The 15,266-nt window shown below is 37.9% G+C and overlaps 2 protein-coding genes across 2 annotated transcripts; both read left to right on the forward strand.

Moving 5' to 3' along the window:
• Positions 1 to 910: 910 nt before the first annotated feature.
• On the forward strand, positions 911 to 2,808 carry LOC105046154 (actin-depolymerizing factor 7). Its single transcript, XM_029264935.2, has 3 exons — positions 911 to 1,125; positions 1,973 to 2,238; positions 2,323 to 2,808. Exons 1-3 carry the CDS (start codon positions 1,123 to 1,125, stop codon positions 2,471 to 2,473), a joined length of 420 nt encoding a protein of 139 aa, XP_029120768.2. The 5' UTR covers positions 911 to 1,122; the 3' UTR covers positions 2,474 to 2,808.
• An 11,460-nt stretch (positions 2,809 to 14,268) lies between these two features.
• Positions 14,269 to 14,994, forward strand: LOC105045712 (histone H2B.11). The gene has a single exon (XM_010924079.4). The coding sequence runs from the start codon at positions 14,351 to 14,353 to the stop codon at positions 14,810 to 14,812; it is 462 nt and encodes a 153-aa protein (XP_010922381.1). The 5' UTR covers positions 14,269 to 14,350; the 3' UTR covers positions 14,813 to 14,994.
• The last annotated feature ends 272 nt before the right edge of the window (positions 14,995 to 15,266 follow it).

The following is a 15,266-nucleotide window of genomic DNA, read 5'->3' on the forward strand; positions in this document are numbered from 1 at the left end:
GAGTGTCTCTCATCAATTATAATTATTTGGGTTAAACAAAAGAGAAGGCAAGACTAAAAGCAAACAACCTATATGATAACAGAATAAAATTTTATGGCTTACTTTGATGATTAAATAAATAGTTAGATAGGCTACTGCCATTCCCTCTGAAATAGAAGAAATGGATTCATAACAGGGAAGGGGAGTAAAAACAACGAGGCAAGAGGAGGAAGAGGGATAGAGCAAAGGAAACAACTGGAGTTTCATCAAACCAAAACAGACATATTTAAAATAAGGCAATTTACATAATGTCTTCAGGAAAGGTAACCAAATCTGCTGATTTCCTTGATGTGGTTGAGAAAGTTTTTATCTTTCGACTTTTTTTTTTTTTTTTTAGGGTAAATATTTTTCGACTTGTTCAATGAGTATTTTTGATGACTCTGCAAGCTTGAACGGGTATATGTCTCTGAACAAAGTTTTTCTACCACCACAAAAGAATCCAAAACCTTTTCTACCACCACAAAAGAATCCAAAATCGATAAGCTAAGATGGTTGACCAGAACTCCAGCGAAATAAAGCTCATAGCTGACAAATGCATGACCTGTATACATTGGGTCAGCCAGGCTTGAGCCGGGTCAAAATTGTCCACCGACTAAAGTAGCTCTGTGGGCCCGTGGACTGGGCCAGCCCTCGTCATACACAAAAGTCTGGCCTAGGCCCAACCTACCTGGCCTGCGTAGTTTCCACGCGCGGGCACATTAAAAAAGAAAAAGGTGGGAGTACCGAAATTTCACGGCCAACGGTAGATGCATTTAACCAAGCACAAGCAAAGCAGCGGTAAAATCCTGGCGCCGTATAACTCGCTTGACTGTTCACACGTGCCGTGGCGCGCCATGATTGGCTGCACGCTCAACCAGGCGACGACGCGTGACTCGTGAGGACCGTCTCAGGGTATTTGAAGAACCACCGCCCCTCGCCAACCGCTGTTCGCCTCACCATATCATAGCGTCCGGGACTGGTATCGGAGCCACTTTTTCTTCTCTCGTCTCTCCGAGCCCTAGATTTTCTCCAAGGCTCCAAGCACAATCCCATCGCTCTTCGTCGAATCCCTCGGCTGCTCGTGCTCCGATCGCCTTTGCGGAAATGGTTCGGCCTTTTCGCGATCGTTTTCTTTCTGTGATGCTAAATCTTTGCTGTTTTCTTCTTGTTTTCTTTTATTTTTCTTTGATTCAGGTATTTTATGCGTTCGATCTACGGTAATGGTTTTGGTAGTTGGATGCGGATTGTTGATGCTTGCATTTTGGAGGTTGTGATGGAGCTTTTCCGTTCTTGATCGCTTAATGTTCCTCAGTTGTGGACTCTAGGGATAGTGTGGTAGTTTTGATCTGGTTTACTGGTGTTTGATTAGTATAGTCATCCGATTCACTCTTTGGTTTTAGGGATTTGGTGTTTTTTGTATAACATTTCTTTAATTGTTAAGGATTCAGCAACATGTCAGTATTGGAGTGGTTAGGGTTTGGGGATCTTCTTGAATATGCTGGGTTGTATGAATTTCTCTCTATCTCTCTTTTTTTTTTGTTTCTTTCTTTCATGATCCTGGTCCTGGGATCATGTGTGTGATGTGATGTCGTGTTATGTGCCGAGAGGCATTTAGTTTCTTTCTGTTATTCAGTAACTTTTTAGGGTCAGATCAGATCTATGGTTGTTTTTTATATAATTTTGGATCATTGAGAAAATTAAGTTGATCAGGGTCTAGCCGGTTGATTATTCTTGGATGCTTATGTTTATTATTGCTAAATTGTGAATTGTGCTTATGCTCCCTCCTCAATTCATTCAATTTTGTGATACACAATAGCTATAGGGTTTGGTTGAATTTTCATTTTCTACATTCATTGTGATTAGGCATGATGTCTAGCTCAATCTGGGATTATGAGTTTGTATATTTCATGAGAGTCATGGTTTTTTATTTACATATGCCAAATGATGCGTATAGGCCAATGCAGCGTCAGGAATGGCTGTGAATGATGATTGCAAGCTGAAATTCTTGGAGTTGAAGGCCAAGAGAACTCATCGTTACATAATCTTTAAGATTGACGAGAAACTGAAGCAGGTCATTGTGGAGAAGGTTGGCGAACCCACTCTGAGCTATGAGGATTTCACTGCCGCCCTTCCTGCAGATGAATGCAGATATGCAATCTATGACTTTGATTTTGTTACCGAGGAGAACTGCCAGAAAAGCAAGATCTTCTTCATTGCATGGTAATCTTATCTTTTATTTAGTCTTGAGTCTCTTGACTATAACCTTTTGCTTGTAGATGACATCCATTCTTTTCCATTATGGAGGTCACCTGACACTTCAAGAGTGAGAAGTAAGATGCTTTATGCAAGCTCAAAGGACAGGTTTAAGAGGGAGTTGGATGGTATCCAGGTTGAATTGCAAGCAACTGATCCGACTGAGATGGGACTGGATGTCATTAGAGGCCGTGCCTATTGATTAGCATTACCAGGTTCTGCAATGGAGACTTCCTCCTCGTGGTCTGGTTGCTTAAATGAAATGTTTATAGTTTCTTCGGATGGTGAAGTTGCTAGATATTATGTGGGCTTGCTGTTCGGGCTATCATATTGCAATGATCTTTGTCCTCAAAACACTGTTGATTCTGGGTATACCATATGAATTGCTATTTTGTGGCTTTTATATGATGACTATTCTCTTGTAGAGAGATATCTACAAGCTAATGATATGTAACAGTTTGTGGGGGTAACCGTGTAGGCAAAACCTTTGTTTCATTTGAAATGGATGCTTGAGCACCCTAGTGTTATTTTGGTTTTGATTGCAGTTTTTGTAGTGCTATTTTCTAAAATCAGAATCTTGACTGATGATGCATTGATTTTTCTGGCATTAGTTTTTGTAAGGTAGAAATCAGAACAGGGGGTTTAGCAATGATACTTTGAATGCAGTGTTATGTTTTCTGATTTCGGTTCTCTCAGCCACTTATTTGTCGGTATCATGATTCATGTCATGTTGATTGTCTTTATATTTGAAATTTGCATCATGATGGTGACCTTGTTATTTAATCTTTGAAAAGATTTCACTCTATCATGTTCAGTCAACATGCGAGATGAGTGCATACAATCAGAGCTGACGGTGTCAGCAAATTGATCAAAATGATCAAGCAATTTGTTAAGGATGTATGTTGTACCTAAGATGAAGAGTTTAAAATGGAGATACCAATGGAGACCCAATAGGAACAAGAAATTCTTGTTTTTGGTTATTGGTTGTGGTTAATTCAACTGGTATTTGTTATTGAAGCATTTAGCCTTATAACTTGGTCATGACCTGAGGTAATAATGAAGTAGTTGACGGGCTTTTGTATTTAGTGTTTAACACTATGGCAGTGTACTGTTCATGGGCATTTAACTTAACTTTAGACATTGCTATGAGTAGTATGATTGTAAGCAATTGAGTTTACTTGCGATAGTTACCTGCAAGTTTAATTTCACTGAATGAAATGTTATCAACAATTCTAGTTTGTTATGAACCATATGAACGGCTGTATGTTGTTGAAGTACCAACCTAGACCAGAAGGACCACTGCATTTATGATGGCTTGATCAAGCTCAACATCGTGAAAGCTTGATTGCTTACATCAAGCTTTCAAGTATCAAAAAGGTGATTAGATCCCAAATGCATTTGGTGGAATGAATGGGGGTTTTTTACCTTGAAAAAAGGTCAGTAAAGAGTAACAATGCGTCTGAATGTCGTTCTAAGAGCACGGTCAATTAACTTTAGGAGTAGGTTCAATTTGGAATTTTCTTTGAGGTGCGAATTGTGACAGCATGTTCTTGGAGTTTTTGATGCCAATCCTAGAGGCTCTTGAGATTAGTGTGTCATGGAGGGCTGGGATAATTAATTTATGTTGGCAATATTTGTACCTTAATGGTGCATCATACTAAATGTTGGTTGTGTAATGTGTTTTTTTGCTAAGACTTTCCTTAGGCTGAAATAGTTAGTGTATTTTGGATTGTTTCAGTAGTAATTACCTGTAATAAAATTCGTATTTGAAATTTAAAGAAGTCAGTAAATATATTTCTTAAAGAAATATGAACAATGAGAAAAAAATATTTATAAAGCAGCATCATAAGTTTAAGAATTTTTGGTGTAGCCTGTGTTTCCTGTCTTGTGGTCTCTTAATTGGTGTTCATTTTGCATGTCAAGCTTTTCCATCTGTCTTTTGTTCTGTTTCCAAGACAAGTATGCTTTTGTGGAAGGTTGCTTCTTGGCTATACAAATTTAAATTGTAACCATAAGGTTGAACTTTATACTTGTTAACAATCCTTCCAAATCCCATGAGAGATCCCCCTTGTTCCTAAAGCTGCTTTTTATGTATTTAACTCTGAAATTTTTAAGAAGGATAATGTGATTTCGAGAAACATTCACAAGAATTTGCTCATTTTATCTGTTTAGCCTGGGCGGGTCTAGGGGGGTTGACCCTTCTCTCACCCGGCCCTCCCCTAGAGAACCTTTTTTTCCCAGCAAATGTTTTTTTTTTTTCCCCAATAAATATTTACAGTATGCAGGCTGAAAAAAGATTTGCTTACTACATATGGTGTAAAATTTTTTCTTCTTGTAATATTTGTCTTCTTACTATAGGATTCTCTTTTGGTACACAATCCTTCCATTATCACACTCCTAGCAGATGTCTAAGAAAGTGAGAGAGAAGTACGTAAATGAGAGTATATTTGTCAACCACTGTAAAGATAGGAATGCAACCATCCATTAATCAGTACTTTTGCAATCAAGAAAGAGCCAATTGTTGGTTGTCTCTTTTAAGTTCCTGGGATCCCACGGTTATCCCTTCCAAACTTTCCCCTTGTTTCTCTCTCTCATTCGTGCTCCTAAACTTTTCTCCTATTAACATGGTTCAAAATTCAAAGTTAAGTCTTATGCTCTTTTTTCAATGTGCTATCTATCTGTCTGTCTGTATGTTGCATATTCCTTGATAATATTCATCTATACTTTTACAAATTATAAAAGGAAAAATATGTCAAACTAGTTTGTATTAAATAATTGATACTTCCTGCTTTTTAATTGGTATTGACTAAATTTTTATTGCTTGATATTATTGTTCCCCTTCCCCTCGCCCAAAACAAAAATTCTGGCTCCGTCCTACATCCAGCCTTCCTGACTTAGAGTTATGCTTTATAAACAATCTTATTCTTGTTGGAAAAGGTTTGAATGATGGTGTTATGGTGTTGTATGCCTGTATTCTAGTTTGAACCTAGTAGCTATGTGGATAGATATGATATTAGCAGTTGCAATTAACATGACCTAACAATTCATGATTGATAAATTGATAGAAATTGACCAGATGTATTTGTTTTTATTAAGTTTGAGTAATATTGGTTGGTAGCATGTGGGAAAGATGATGTGGCTTTGATTTGGAAGTCTGACTTGGAAAATAGACTTGCACCCATTCTTTTGTAGGTAATTTAAGAAAAAAATATGGACCTGTTTGTTTGGGTTCTTTGGTTTAATTTGTGCCTTGGAGATGAACATATTTCTTTTATGTTAAACATGGCCATCTTATCCCTTCATCTAGACCATGCATTCTTAGGCGAGTTTGGCTTGTTTACATAAGCTCCACTAGTTGGCCATATAGGTTTCATGGCAGGCCCCTCTCTTTCCTAAATTTGTTATGGCCAGGAATTTGATATTGATTTTGGTGTTTTGACGTAAGGTTGTTAGTGGATTTTGAAAAATGTTCTGTTCTTCCATGGAGCCTTCTCAATTTTGACTTGTGCTATATAGCTGACTTGTAATTGATGAGAAGAAGTTCTGGATGGTGATCACTTGTTCTAAGAGTATGTTAATGGTGTTTTATATTGATCTCCATGCAAATGTAAATCTTATAACTCCTGCTTTCTTAGACATTTCTAATTTTAAATTATTTAGTGCTCACGGATTTATTTGGAAATAACCTTGGCTTTGCCAAAATGCTAGGTTTAGTGCCATGGTGATAATAATGAATTCATGGTAGTTATGAGAAAGGGTTGTTAATCATATCTTCATGTAGAGGATTTGATTGCTGAATGTCCAAGTAATCTAGAGTAATACATGGAGCTTTTGAAGTGGATCAAAGAATGTGGATTGCCATCATCTGATGAAGCTTGGGAATTGAAATGCGCTTTTGAATGGATTTTTGGTTTGCCGACCATAATCAAGTTTGTGAGATATGTTCTGCTGATTGTGATTTTACTAACCCTAGCAACATGCTTTGTTATCTTCATTTGCACCCCTTAGTATAGTTATGCATGTCAAAACTTTGATTGTCTTGTCAAAAATGCCCATGACAAGTTCTTCTTATGCACCGACCTAAGTCCTCTTAGTCCAAGATCAAACCACCTGTTTACATTGGTGCATCCCTCAGCCTACATTGTACATATCCAAATTAAGTCGTATTGCTCTCAATTTGTTCTTAATTTGTGCTGCCTCTATTTTTTTACAAATGGTTTTATTTCTTATTCTATCTTTTCTTGTATTACCATGCATCCATCTTAACATTTTCATTTTGACTATACTTATCTTGTGCACATTTGTTTTCTAATCCTCCAACATTCTGTAACATAAAGCATAGCTGGTCATATGGTTGGCCTATAATTTTTTTTTTAAAGGTAGGCATCCTTCACTTACATAATATTCTAGTTGCACGTCTCCATTTTATCCACTCTGCTTTAATTATATGGATAACGTCCTTGTCAATCTTCCATTTTTTATGATAATCGGTCCTAAATATCAAAATGGTCATCCTTAGAAACTTCAGTCTTCGTTCCACTTTTATCTCTACTTTTAATTTTGCTAAAACTACATCCCATGTTTTCCATCTTGGTTGCACTCCATAATTCAAACGTACAATTAATTTTTATCTTAGTTTCATTCATTAAAGTCTATATCATCAGGGAATATCATCCTGAATATGCGTAGCAGGCTTTTCCATAACTAGCACAAAAAGTTAAGGATTTGGAGCATATCTTTAGTGTAAACTTATTGCACATAAAAACTCCATGGCATTGTGATTTGTAGTTTTCACACATGTAACTGGTCCATCATACATACATATATGCATGTATTCCCACCATAAGACTTCTTTAGGGATTATCATATGCTTTCTCTAAATAAATAAAAATTTAGTACCATGATATTCAGAAGAATTTTGAATGTCAACTTTATTCTTATAAATTGGAATTATAGTGTTTGTCCTTCATTCATCATGTATCAAGATCTTTAAAATCTTATTAAACAAATTAGCCAATCAAGTTGCTTCCACATCATCTAAATACTTCCAAACCTCACTAGGGATTTCATCAGGTCCGATTGCTTTTCCTATTTTCATCTTTTTTACAGTCTTGTTTTTGCAGATAGTCTGATTCTGCATGCATATTTAACATTTATATCATCAATGTAACTAGTTGTTTACATGACTTTTATTTGATAGCTTATCAAAATAACTACATCTCTTTTTGGTCTCATCCTCAATCAAAACTTTTTAATTTTCATCTTTGATATATTTAACATGAGTCAAGTCTCTAGCTTTCCTTTCTCTTAGTCTTTCAATCTTATCGATATTTTTGTTACCATTCTTAAGTTCTAACTTGCGACATAACTCTGCATATGCTTTGAATCGAGCCTTTTGCACCATTTTCTTGACTTTTGTTTCAGCTATCTTATCACTTTTATATGCTTCTCAGTTTCTATATTTGGGGTAGTCTTTTATAGCATTCTCTTTTAGCCAACCAGTAATTGAACTTTCCCACTCCACCAAGTTTTGTTATGAAGTTATCTTTTGATTTTCCTAACACCTTTGTAGCCAGCTTCTTAATACTTTTTCCCACATGATATTGATTTTCTCATATAAACTCATCTTCCTTCCATCAACTTTTTATCCTTAAAAGCTATTTGTTTCTTTCCTTGCAAATTCTACCACCCAGTCCTCGAGTTCATATTTTCTTTAGTCCTTCTCTTCCATTTTCTAATGCACATTTGAAACTATCAATGTATATTGGGTGGTTAAATTCTTACCTTCGATTAGTCTTTCTAATAAGGAATAAATCTATTTGACTAGTACCATGGCTATCTTTAAAAAGGGTTTTTCACTTGCCCACTTTCCTAAATATTCTAATTTGCATAAATATTATTGCAAGTTTCTATTTGTATATATATCCTCATAAAATACTTGTTTGCCATGTATACTCTTTTTTTTTTTCTTTTGCCATATGTACCTATGCCATCCAACACTGTCGAGTGCTGGATGGCCGACAGTATGGTTTCATATCGGTTCATGTCGGGTTGAACCAACAGGGTAGAGAAGGGGAGAGGGAGAAGAAATAGAGGAAGAGAGAGAGGGAGGGGGCAGAAAGAGAGGGAGAGGAAGAGAGGGCATCGGAGGCCATCTGAGCTCTTGTTAAGCTCGGTAAGTGCGGAGGGAGGGAAGGACCGAAGGAGAGAGAGGGGGAGCCCTCTTTATTTGGTGTTCGAAGGCCGTCGGAGGTTTTCGAATGGATGATGATGATGCCGCGACATCTCCGATGGCCGATGAGCGAGCGGTGAGGGCAGTAGAGGCCGGAGGAGCCGAGGAGGGCCTCGGCCCTCCTCCGCTGCAGAACAGGGGCAAACCCTTGTTTCGACGAGTGAGTGGTGAGGGCAGTAGAGGCCGAAGCCGAGGAGGGCCTCCGCCCTCCTCTGCTGCGGAACAAGGGCAAACTCTTGTTCTGCAGTGGAGGCCCTCCTCGGCTCCTTTGGCCTCTGCTGCCCTCACTGCTCGCTTATCGACCATCGGAGATGTCGCGGCATCATCGCCGTCCGTCCGGAGACCTCCGACGGCCTCCGAACACTCGGTAAGGAGGATCTTCCCCCTCTCTCCTTCTGTCCTTTCCCTTCCTCGGCCTTTATCAAGCTCGGCAAGAGCTCGGATGGCATCCGACAGTTGTCGGAGGTCCTCTCCCTCTCCTTCTCCCCCCTCTCTCTTTCTCTCTTCTCCCTCTCTCCGAGATGGCTGCCGTGCTGTTTTCTATGCTAGAACTGGACCGATTTCTCGTCGGTACGGTTCGGCACACACACATATATATACACACATACATATGTATGTATCCATACATACATATGTATGTATACACATACACACACACACACACACACATATATATATATGGAGGAGTACTAGATTATACTTTAAATGGGATCTATGGAAGAAAGCTTTAGAGGATAAGGATTTAATAATTAGCAGGAGAAGGATAGTAATATGTAATGTATGTTTGGTGAAAAGAGAAATGAAGATGAAGCCCCAAATAAGATTGATAAAATAAGAGATACCACAAAGTGATTTGTTTCCTTATTTAAGGTCTGCTGTATAGAATAATTGAGAGATAGATCTGGACATATATAATAGAATTAGAGTTGGCTAGATGAAGTGGATAGCTGCTTTTTGGATATTATGTGAGATATGCATGCCTTGACGACTTCAGGAGATTTTATGCAATGTAGTAAGAGTTGCAATATTGTACAAGAAAAATTCAGGAAAATAATACAATAAGAAATGAGAATGTTAAGATACACGTATGGTAAAACTAGGAGTGGTAGGAGTTATAGAATAAAGTAATTGTGATGGTGTGGGCATGTTACAATGAAGATTGGAGGGAGCTCTACAATTGGAGGTACTTTGGTTGGTGTTGAAGGATGTGAAAAATTGGGGAAGATCTAATGAACTTGGATGATGGATATTGAGTGAAAAGATATGGAAAATCTTGAAATAGTACCCAAGATGACTCATCATAGGAGTTCTCAAATAGTTCAGGCAAGGCTGGATGGTCATGGTTATGCAATTCACTGCTAAGGAATGTCATGATATGTATGCTAGAAGAGCCATATTCTTAGGAGCAGGATGTTTGTGCAGAGGTGATGAGATGAGAATTAATTGGTCTTTGATTGCGATGTTGACCTTTTGTTTTGGTGGTTTATTTATATTAGATGTTAAGATTGTGCAACATCAAGAAATTAGCTGGCCTTTCCCTTCTTCTTCCCTTTCTTTTTTGGCAGAACCTTGTGTAATTTGGAAGGCATACATTAAGATAGATTAAGAAAGGGTTTGCTGGAATAGTGCTACGTAACCTAGACTTGAACAAGCTTGGTTGAAGGACATCACCCTCCATGAATCTTCATTGGTGGGTTTACTCGGGAAAAAAAAAGAGAAAAAAATCATTGGTACATAAGTAGATGCTCCTACCTACCTACTGGCCTGCATATATACATGGCTTTATCAATCAACACGCCTTATTTTACTGTCCAACGTCTTGATCCATGATATGACCCTTGGATTTGCTATGGGTTTTTTTAATGGTCACATATCCATTGGTGTCTGGTGATCACATAAAATATGCATTTCCATCCTGCTGTAACTTTTATTGGAGGTATTCTGGTAAATCTCTACCTTTTTAGGGAACTCGGATTATAAGAAGGTGGCGTTTGGAAATTTTTTTGCTCAACTGTTTGAACCATCTCTTTTCTTCGGATTTAAGTTGATTATTTCTTGTTCTGCTTCAGTCCAAATAGCAATTATGGGACCCTGATTAAGTATACGGCTTTTTATTTTGGAAGGATGTCTGCGGGCCATAATAACATCAGAAAAGAATTTCCTGAACTTTGTTGATCAATTTTATGGGCTGTGGGGACAACTAAAGTTCTTTCACAGAATCTCCCGTCCAAAACAAAACGGTCATCTTGATAAAGCTGAAGAAGAGGGGAACAATTTCCTTTGTTATGTAGAGCTTGCAATAAGGGTTTTTGGAACTTTACCAGATGGTTTTCATCGGGAAAGAGTGGCTATATTTGACATTTTTTTCTGTCTTTTTTTATCAATTTGATGTTGGCCGTTGAGAAGAAGAGAGGCCATTAACCAGTTAGTCCCATGTGAGATCCACGAGGATTGGTCTGATGGTCTAGTGAAGGTAAGTTGGAATATGATGGGCATGTCTGGAATAACTTCCAAGATTAGAACAAGTTGCTAATCCTTCCAGAATTCGCTGATTGCATAACCATTTGATGACTTTAAAAGAATAAAGTCAGGATCACTTTATGATGACACCAAGTAGTATTGAATTTTCTTGGAGAATATATGGAAATTGTGTATATAAGTACCAAGTTTCAGTAATTGTATCGAGGAGAATAGAACTTCTCTGTCTTTGCAGGAGATGGTCACAACACTATTCTTGATTTGGTTGTAGAGACCTTTGTAGCATCAGATGTGTTTGATTGGTGGTGTTGCATGTTAGGATGAAATCATGAAGTCAATTCTAAATTCATCTTCTCTACTGAGAAATATTACTAGAGGATGGAGATTTGGGTTTCCACTGAAAATGGCTTTATAAACTTGGTAATTGTTTATTAACATTTTTTAACTTGGGGTGAGATTGAATCTGTAGATTTTTAATGCATGTTGTGATCCACTAAAAATTTCTCCTTCTATTGTCATATAATTATTATCACCGATTGGTGGAATTATTCTTATGGAGGAGATACCTGATGTTGACAGTGATTGGAATTCCTTAAGCTGCTTGGCGTGGATGGTCTATATCTGAGTAGGGGAGGATGGACTTGATGATTATTGACAACATGTTGAGATTTCCAATTTGGGTTCACATGTATTGTTTTAACCTTTAAATGTATTGTGTCATTTTGTCTCACTCTATGCTTTCCCAGTAGTGTTTTCTTTAAACCGCTGGATGCTATCTTAGGTTTTCTTTATTCTGTATTGAGTGTCACTTTGTTAACAAAAGTCAATAACAGGTTAGTTGCACTATATTTCCAAAAAAAAAAAATGGAGGAAGGTTGCACATTGCTATCTAATGTATGATTTCCTCTAGCCTGGGAATATTTTTTTTCTTGGTTATTTTATGATTTCTAGGGACTTCTTGTGATATTTAAACAGCTCGTGTTAGAACTTTATTTAGCAGATTATGGTAATTGTGTCGTATGTGTCTGGTTGGTAAGTAGATGTAAGGTATGATGTGGGGCATTAAGTCTCATGTTCGTTGCTATATCTCATCACACAAGAAATCTAGTCCACCATTCAGCATGTCTTTCATTACTCCTGGGGCATTTTATTTCATCTCTCTGGGGGTCGTTGTTGGATCAAATGCATCGAATGGATGATTCAGGTATTGCACATACGAGATACTGAATTTGATTGACCTGGAGGTTCTTTTGGTGAAGCAAATTTGGGAGGGACATGCTTAGCTGAAAGGGGGTTTCTGAAAATGTATATTGGAGTTTTGTGAATGAGAATTTATTCCCTGAATCTTGATTAAAATCGGTCTTATGGGGTGCGCTATTCGATGGCAGGGGGAACTTCATTTGGTACTTAAAGTGAGACCGATGTCGTTATCGTAGGAAAAAAGTTTCAAGATGCAATTCTGTGGGTTACTGTGTGAACTGTGACGGCTAAGGTAACGCGTCTGGGCAGTTCTTCGTAGGTCATGTCATCTTGTCTCGTTCCTTGGTGACTGCTAGTGGGGTCGGTATGTTTCGCCGTATCTGATGGAAATATAGACGAGTCACTTTCAAACATTAAAATCTAGCGTATAAAGCAGCCAAACTCCTTGCTGAAACTAGGCTTCCGCTTTGCGGTCGACTGCATCATGACTTACTCGACATGGCTCAAGGATCACTTGTGATGGGCTGTTAATCTCGACTTTCTGAAATCGTGTTTTCATGGAATCACTTTGCAGTTGCTACTGCTTCATATATATATATAATTCCAGAATCTAGATTTTGTTTTAAAAATGTTTTTCGATTTTTCCTTGTAACACTTTTTTGATAATATCATCAAAAATCTTATATTCAAATATATATATATATATATATATATATATATATATATATATATATATATATATATATATATATATATATATATATTACTTTAGAGTGCTAAAAAATATTTTTTAGTTTTTAAGCCAATACCAAGGCACACCTTAAGAAAGCAGTCTGAACTGCCAAAAGTGTAGCTTCTAATATCATGATTATTCTGTCACCCAAAAGAAAAAAAATCATTTAAGCAACCAAAATAATTGAAGCTATTTTTATTGTCATTTCGTCAGCTTAAAATTAATAATACAAAAAATTATTATTTATATATAATATTAATTAAAATAATATATGATATATAAATTATTTACATATTTATATTTAGAGACCGAGCAAACAAAGTATGGCTTTATCTTAGCACATTTACTAACAAAATCAAGTCGAATATGGGCCAAATTTCGAGATAAATTTGATCTAATTTGTCAATAGCTCGGCCATTTGATAGACTTATTGTCAGGCAGCCAGTAAAAACTTGCTCTTTTTTCTAGAAAAAAAATCCTAGTTTTATTGGTTGACAGATGCAAGTTGTTCCGTAAACCATGCAGACATAGTAAAAGTATGATCATGAGCTTTAGATCCCCATTAATTTAATAATTACATCTTTCAGTCATCTTTTCTGCATTTTTTTTTTCAGTTCTTCAATATATATTGGGTTTTTTGTTTTTATTTTTATATCTTTGTATAATGGATTTGTTTTTGGGCTGTGAGAGGAGTGAGGGCGGAGAGATTGGCAGGCCGAGAAAATGATGCGGAGAGATTTGTTTTATCGGTAACAGCACTAACAGTTTTCAAATTTTATTTAAATTTAAATTCAAATTCGATCAAATCTTATTTATCAGGTTTGATCGGATTTAGATAGGGTGCATATCCATCAGGTCGAATCGATTTTATCTTTCCTAAATTTGAATGAATTTTCACTTTTGCAGCTGCTTTAACCTGTTTAGAAAAAAATTATCCAAACTACTCTTAAAAATAAACGTCAGGATCTTTTCTTTTTTTTTTTTTCATAAAAATAATAAAAAAAATATCATAGCGCATCCCTATAATCTATCCATTCGTGACCGGAACCAGACCGCCATGTCGGTTCGGTTCGAACCGACCGGTCGGATTTTCAAAGTTAAAATTACGAATGACTTCTTCGCGCCGCACCTCCCCGCTCCAGGTTTCGCAGCACGCGCGGGACCGACGCGCCCGCCGAAGCGATTCGCTAGCATCTAAGCCGTCCAATAGCCATCATCTTCTTTGCCAGAAAATCAACGAACGTAAAGACTGCCAGCTAAACGATCCGCGGCACCGTCTATTGTCCAATCCCCATCCACCACTTTCGTTCTATATAATGCCCGTACAAGCCCATCCGTCTACCCCACGCAAAGCCTATCGCCTTTGTATCGCTTCCTAAGCCCCCGAGGTCCCCCAAATCTCCACGTCCAAATCTCCCTTTCGATTTCGGTTTCCGATGGCGCCCAAGGCCGAGAAGAAGCCCGCGGAGAAGAAGCCGGCCTCCGATAAACCGGCGGAGGAGAAGGAGAAGAAGGCGGTGGCGGAGAAAGCTCCGGCCGAGAAGAAGCCCAAGGCCGAGAAGCGTCTCCCCAAGGAAGGCGGTGCCGGCGACAAGAAGAAGAAGAAGAAGGCGAAGAAGGGGAGCGAGACCTACAAGATCTACATCTTCAAGGTCTTGAAGCAGGTCCACCCGGATATCGGCATCTCGAGCAAGGCCATGGGTATCATGAACTCCTTCATCAACGACATCTTCGAGAAACTCGCCCAAGAGGCTTCCCGTCTCGCCCGCTACAACAAGAAGCCGACCATCACCTCTCGTGAGATCCAGACGTCCGTCCGTCTCGTTCTCCCCGGCGAACTCGCGAAGCACGCCGTCTCCGAGGGCACTAAGGCTGTTACCAAGTTCACAAGTTCTTGATCCGTTCTAGGGTGTCTTGGCCTCCGTGTGGTCGGATCTAGAAGTCTAGAGTTGTAATCTTGGATCTTTCCGGTTGTTATTCTCACATCTTGACTCCTCCTTCTCTGCTGTAATCTCTTCCTTTCATGATGAGATATACTGTCTTCAAGATTTGGCAATGAGGAAGCGACTTTCGTTTAGAATGGTTTTTCTTCTTATTGGCGTTCTTTCCTTAAGGTAGATGGCTTTGTGGATTGCTGCAATCAGACGCAATATTAGTCATATCTTTTTCTTTCTAAATGACGCTTTTGCCCTGGGCCGTGTACAATGAATGAATATGCATGGCATTGGTCTAATGTTGGTCATGAGTGCTTTACCTAATTAATATTAAAAAAAATTTATTTATAAAAATAATTTAACTTTTAATTTATTTATATAAAATATTATTTAAAATGATATTTTTTATGTTCACATC

Source organism: Elaeis guineensis, chromosome 5 (genome assembly GCF_000442705.2).
Source record: "Elaeis guineensis isolate ETL-2024a chromosome 5, EG11, whole genome shotgun sequence".
NCBI classification, from domain to species: domain Eukaryota; kingdom Viridiplantae; phylum Streptophyta; class Magnoliopsida; order Arecales; family Arecaceae; genus Elaeis; species Elaeis guineensis.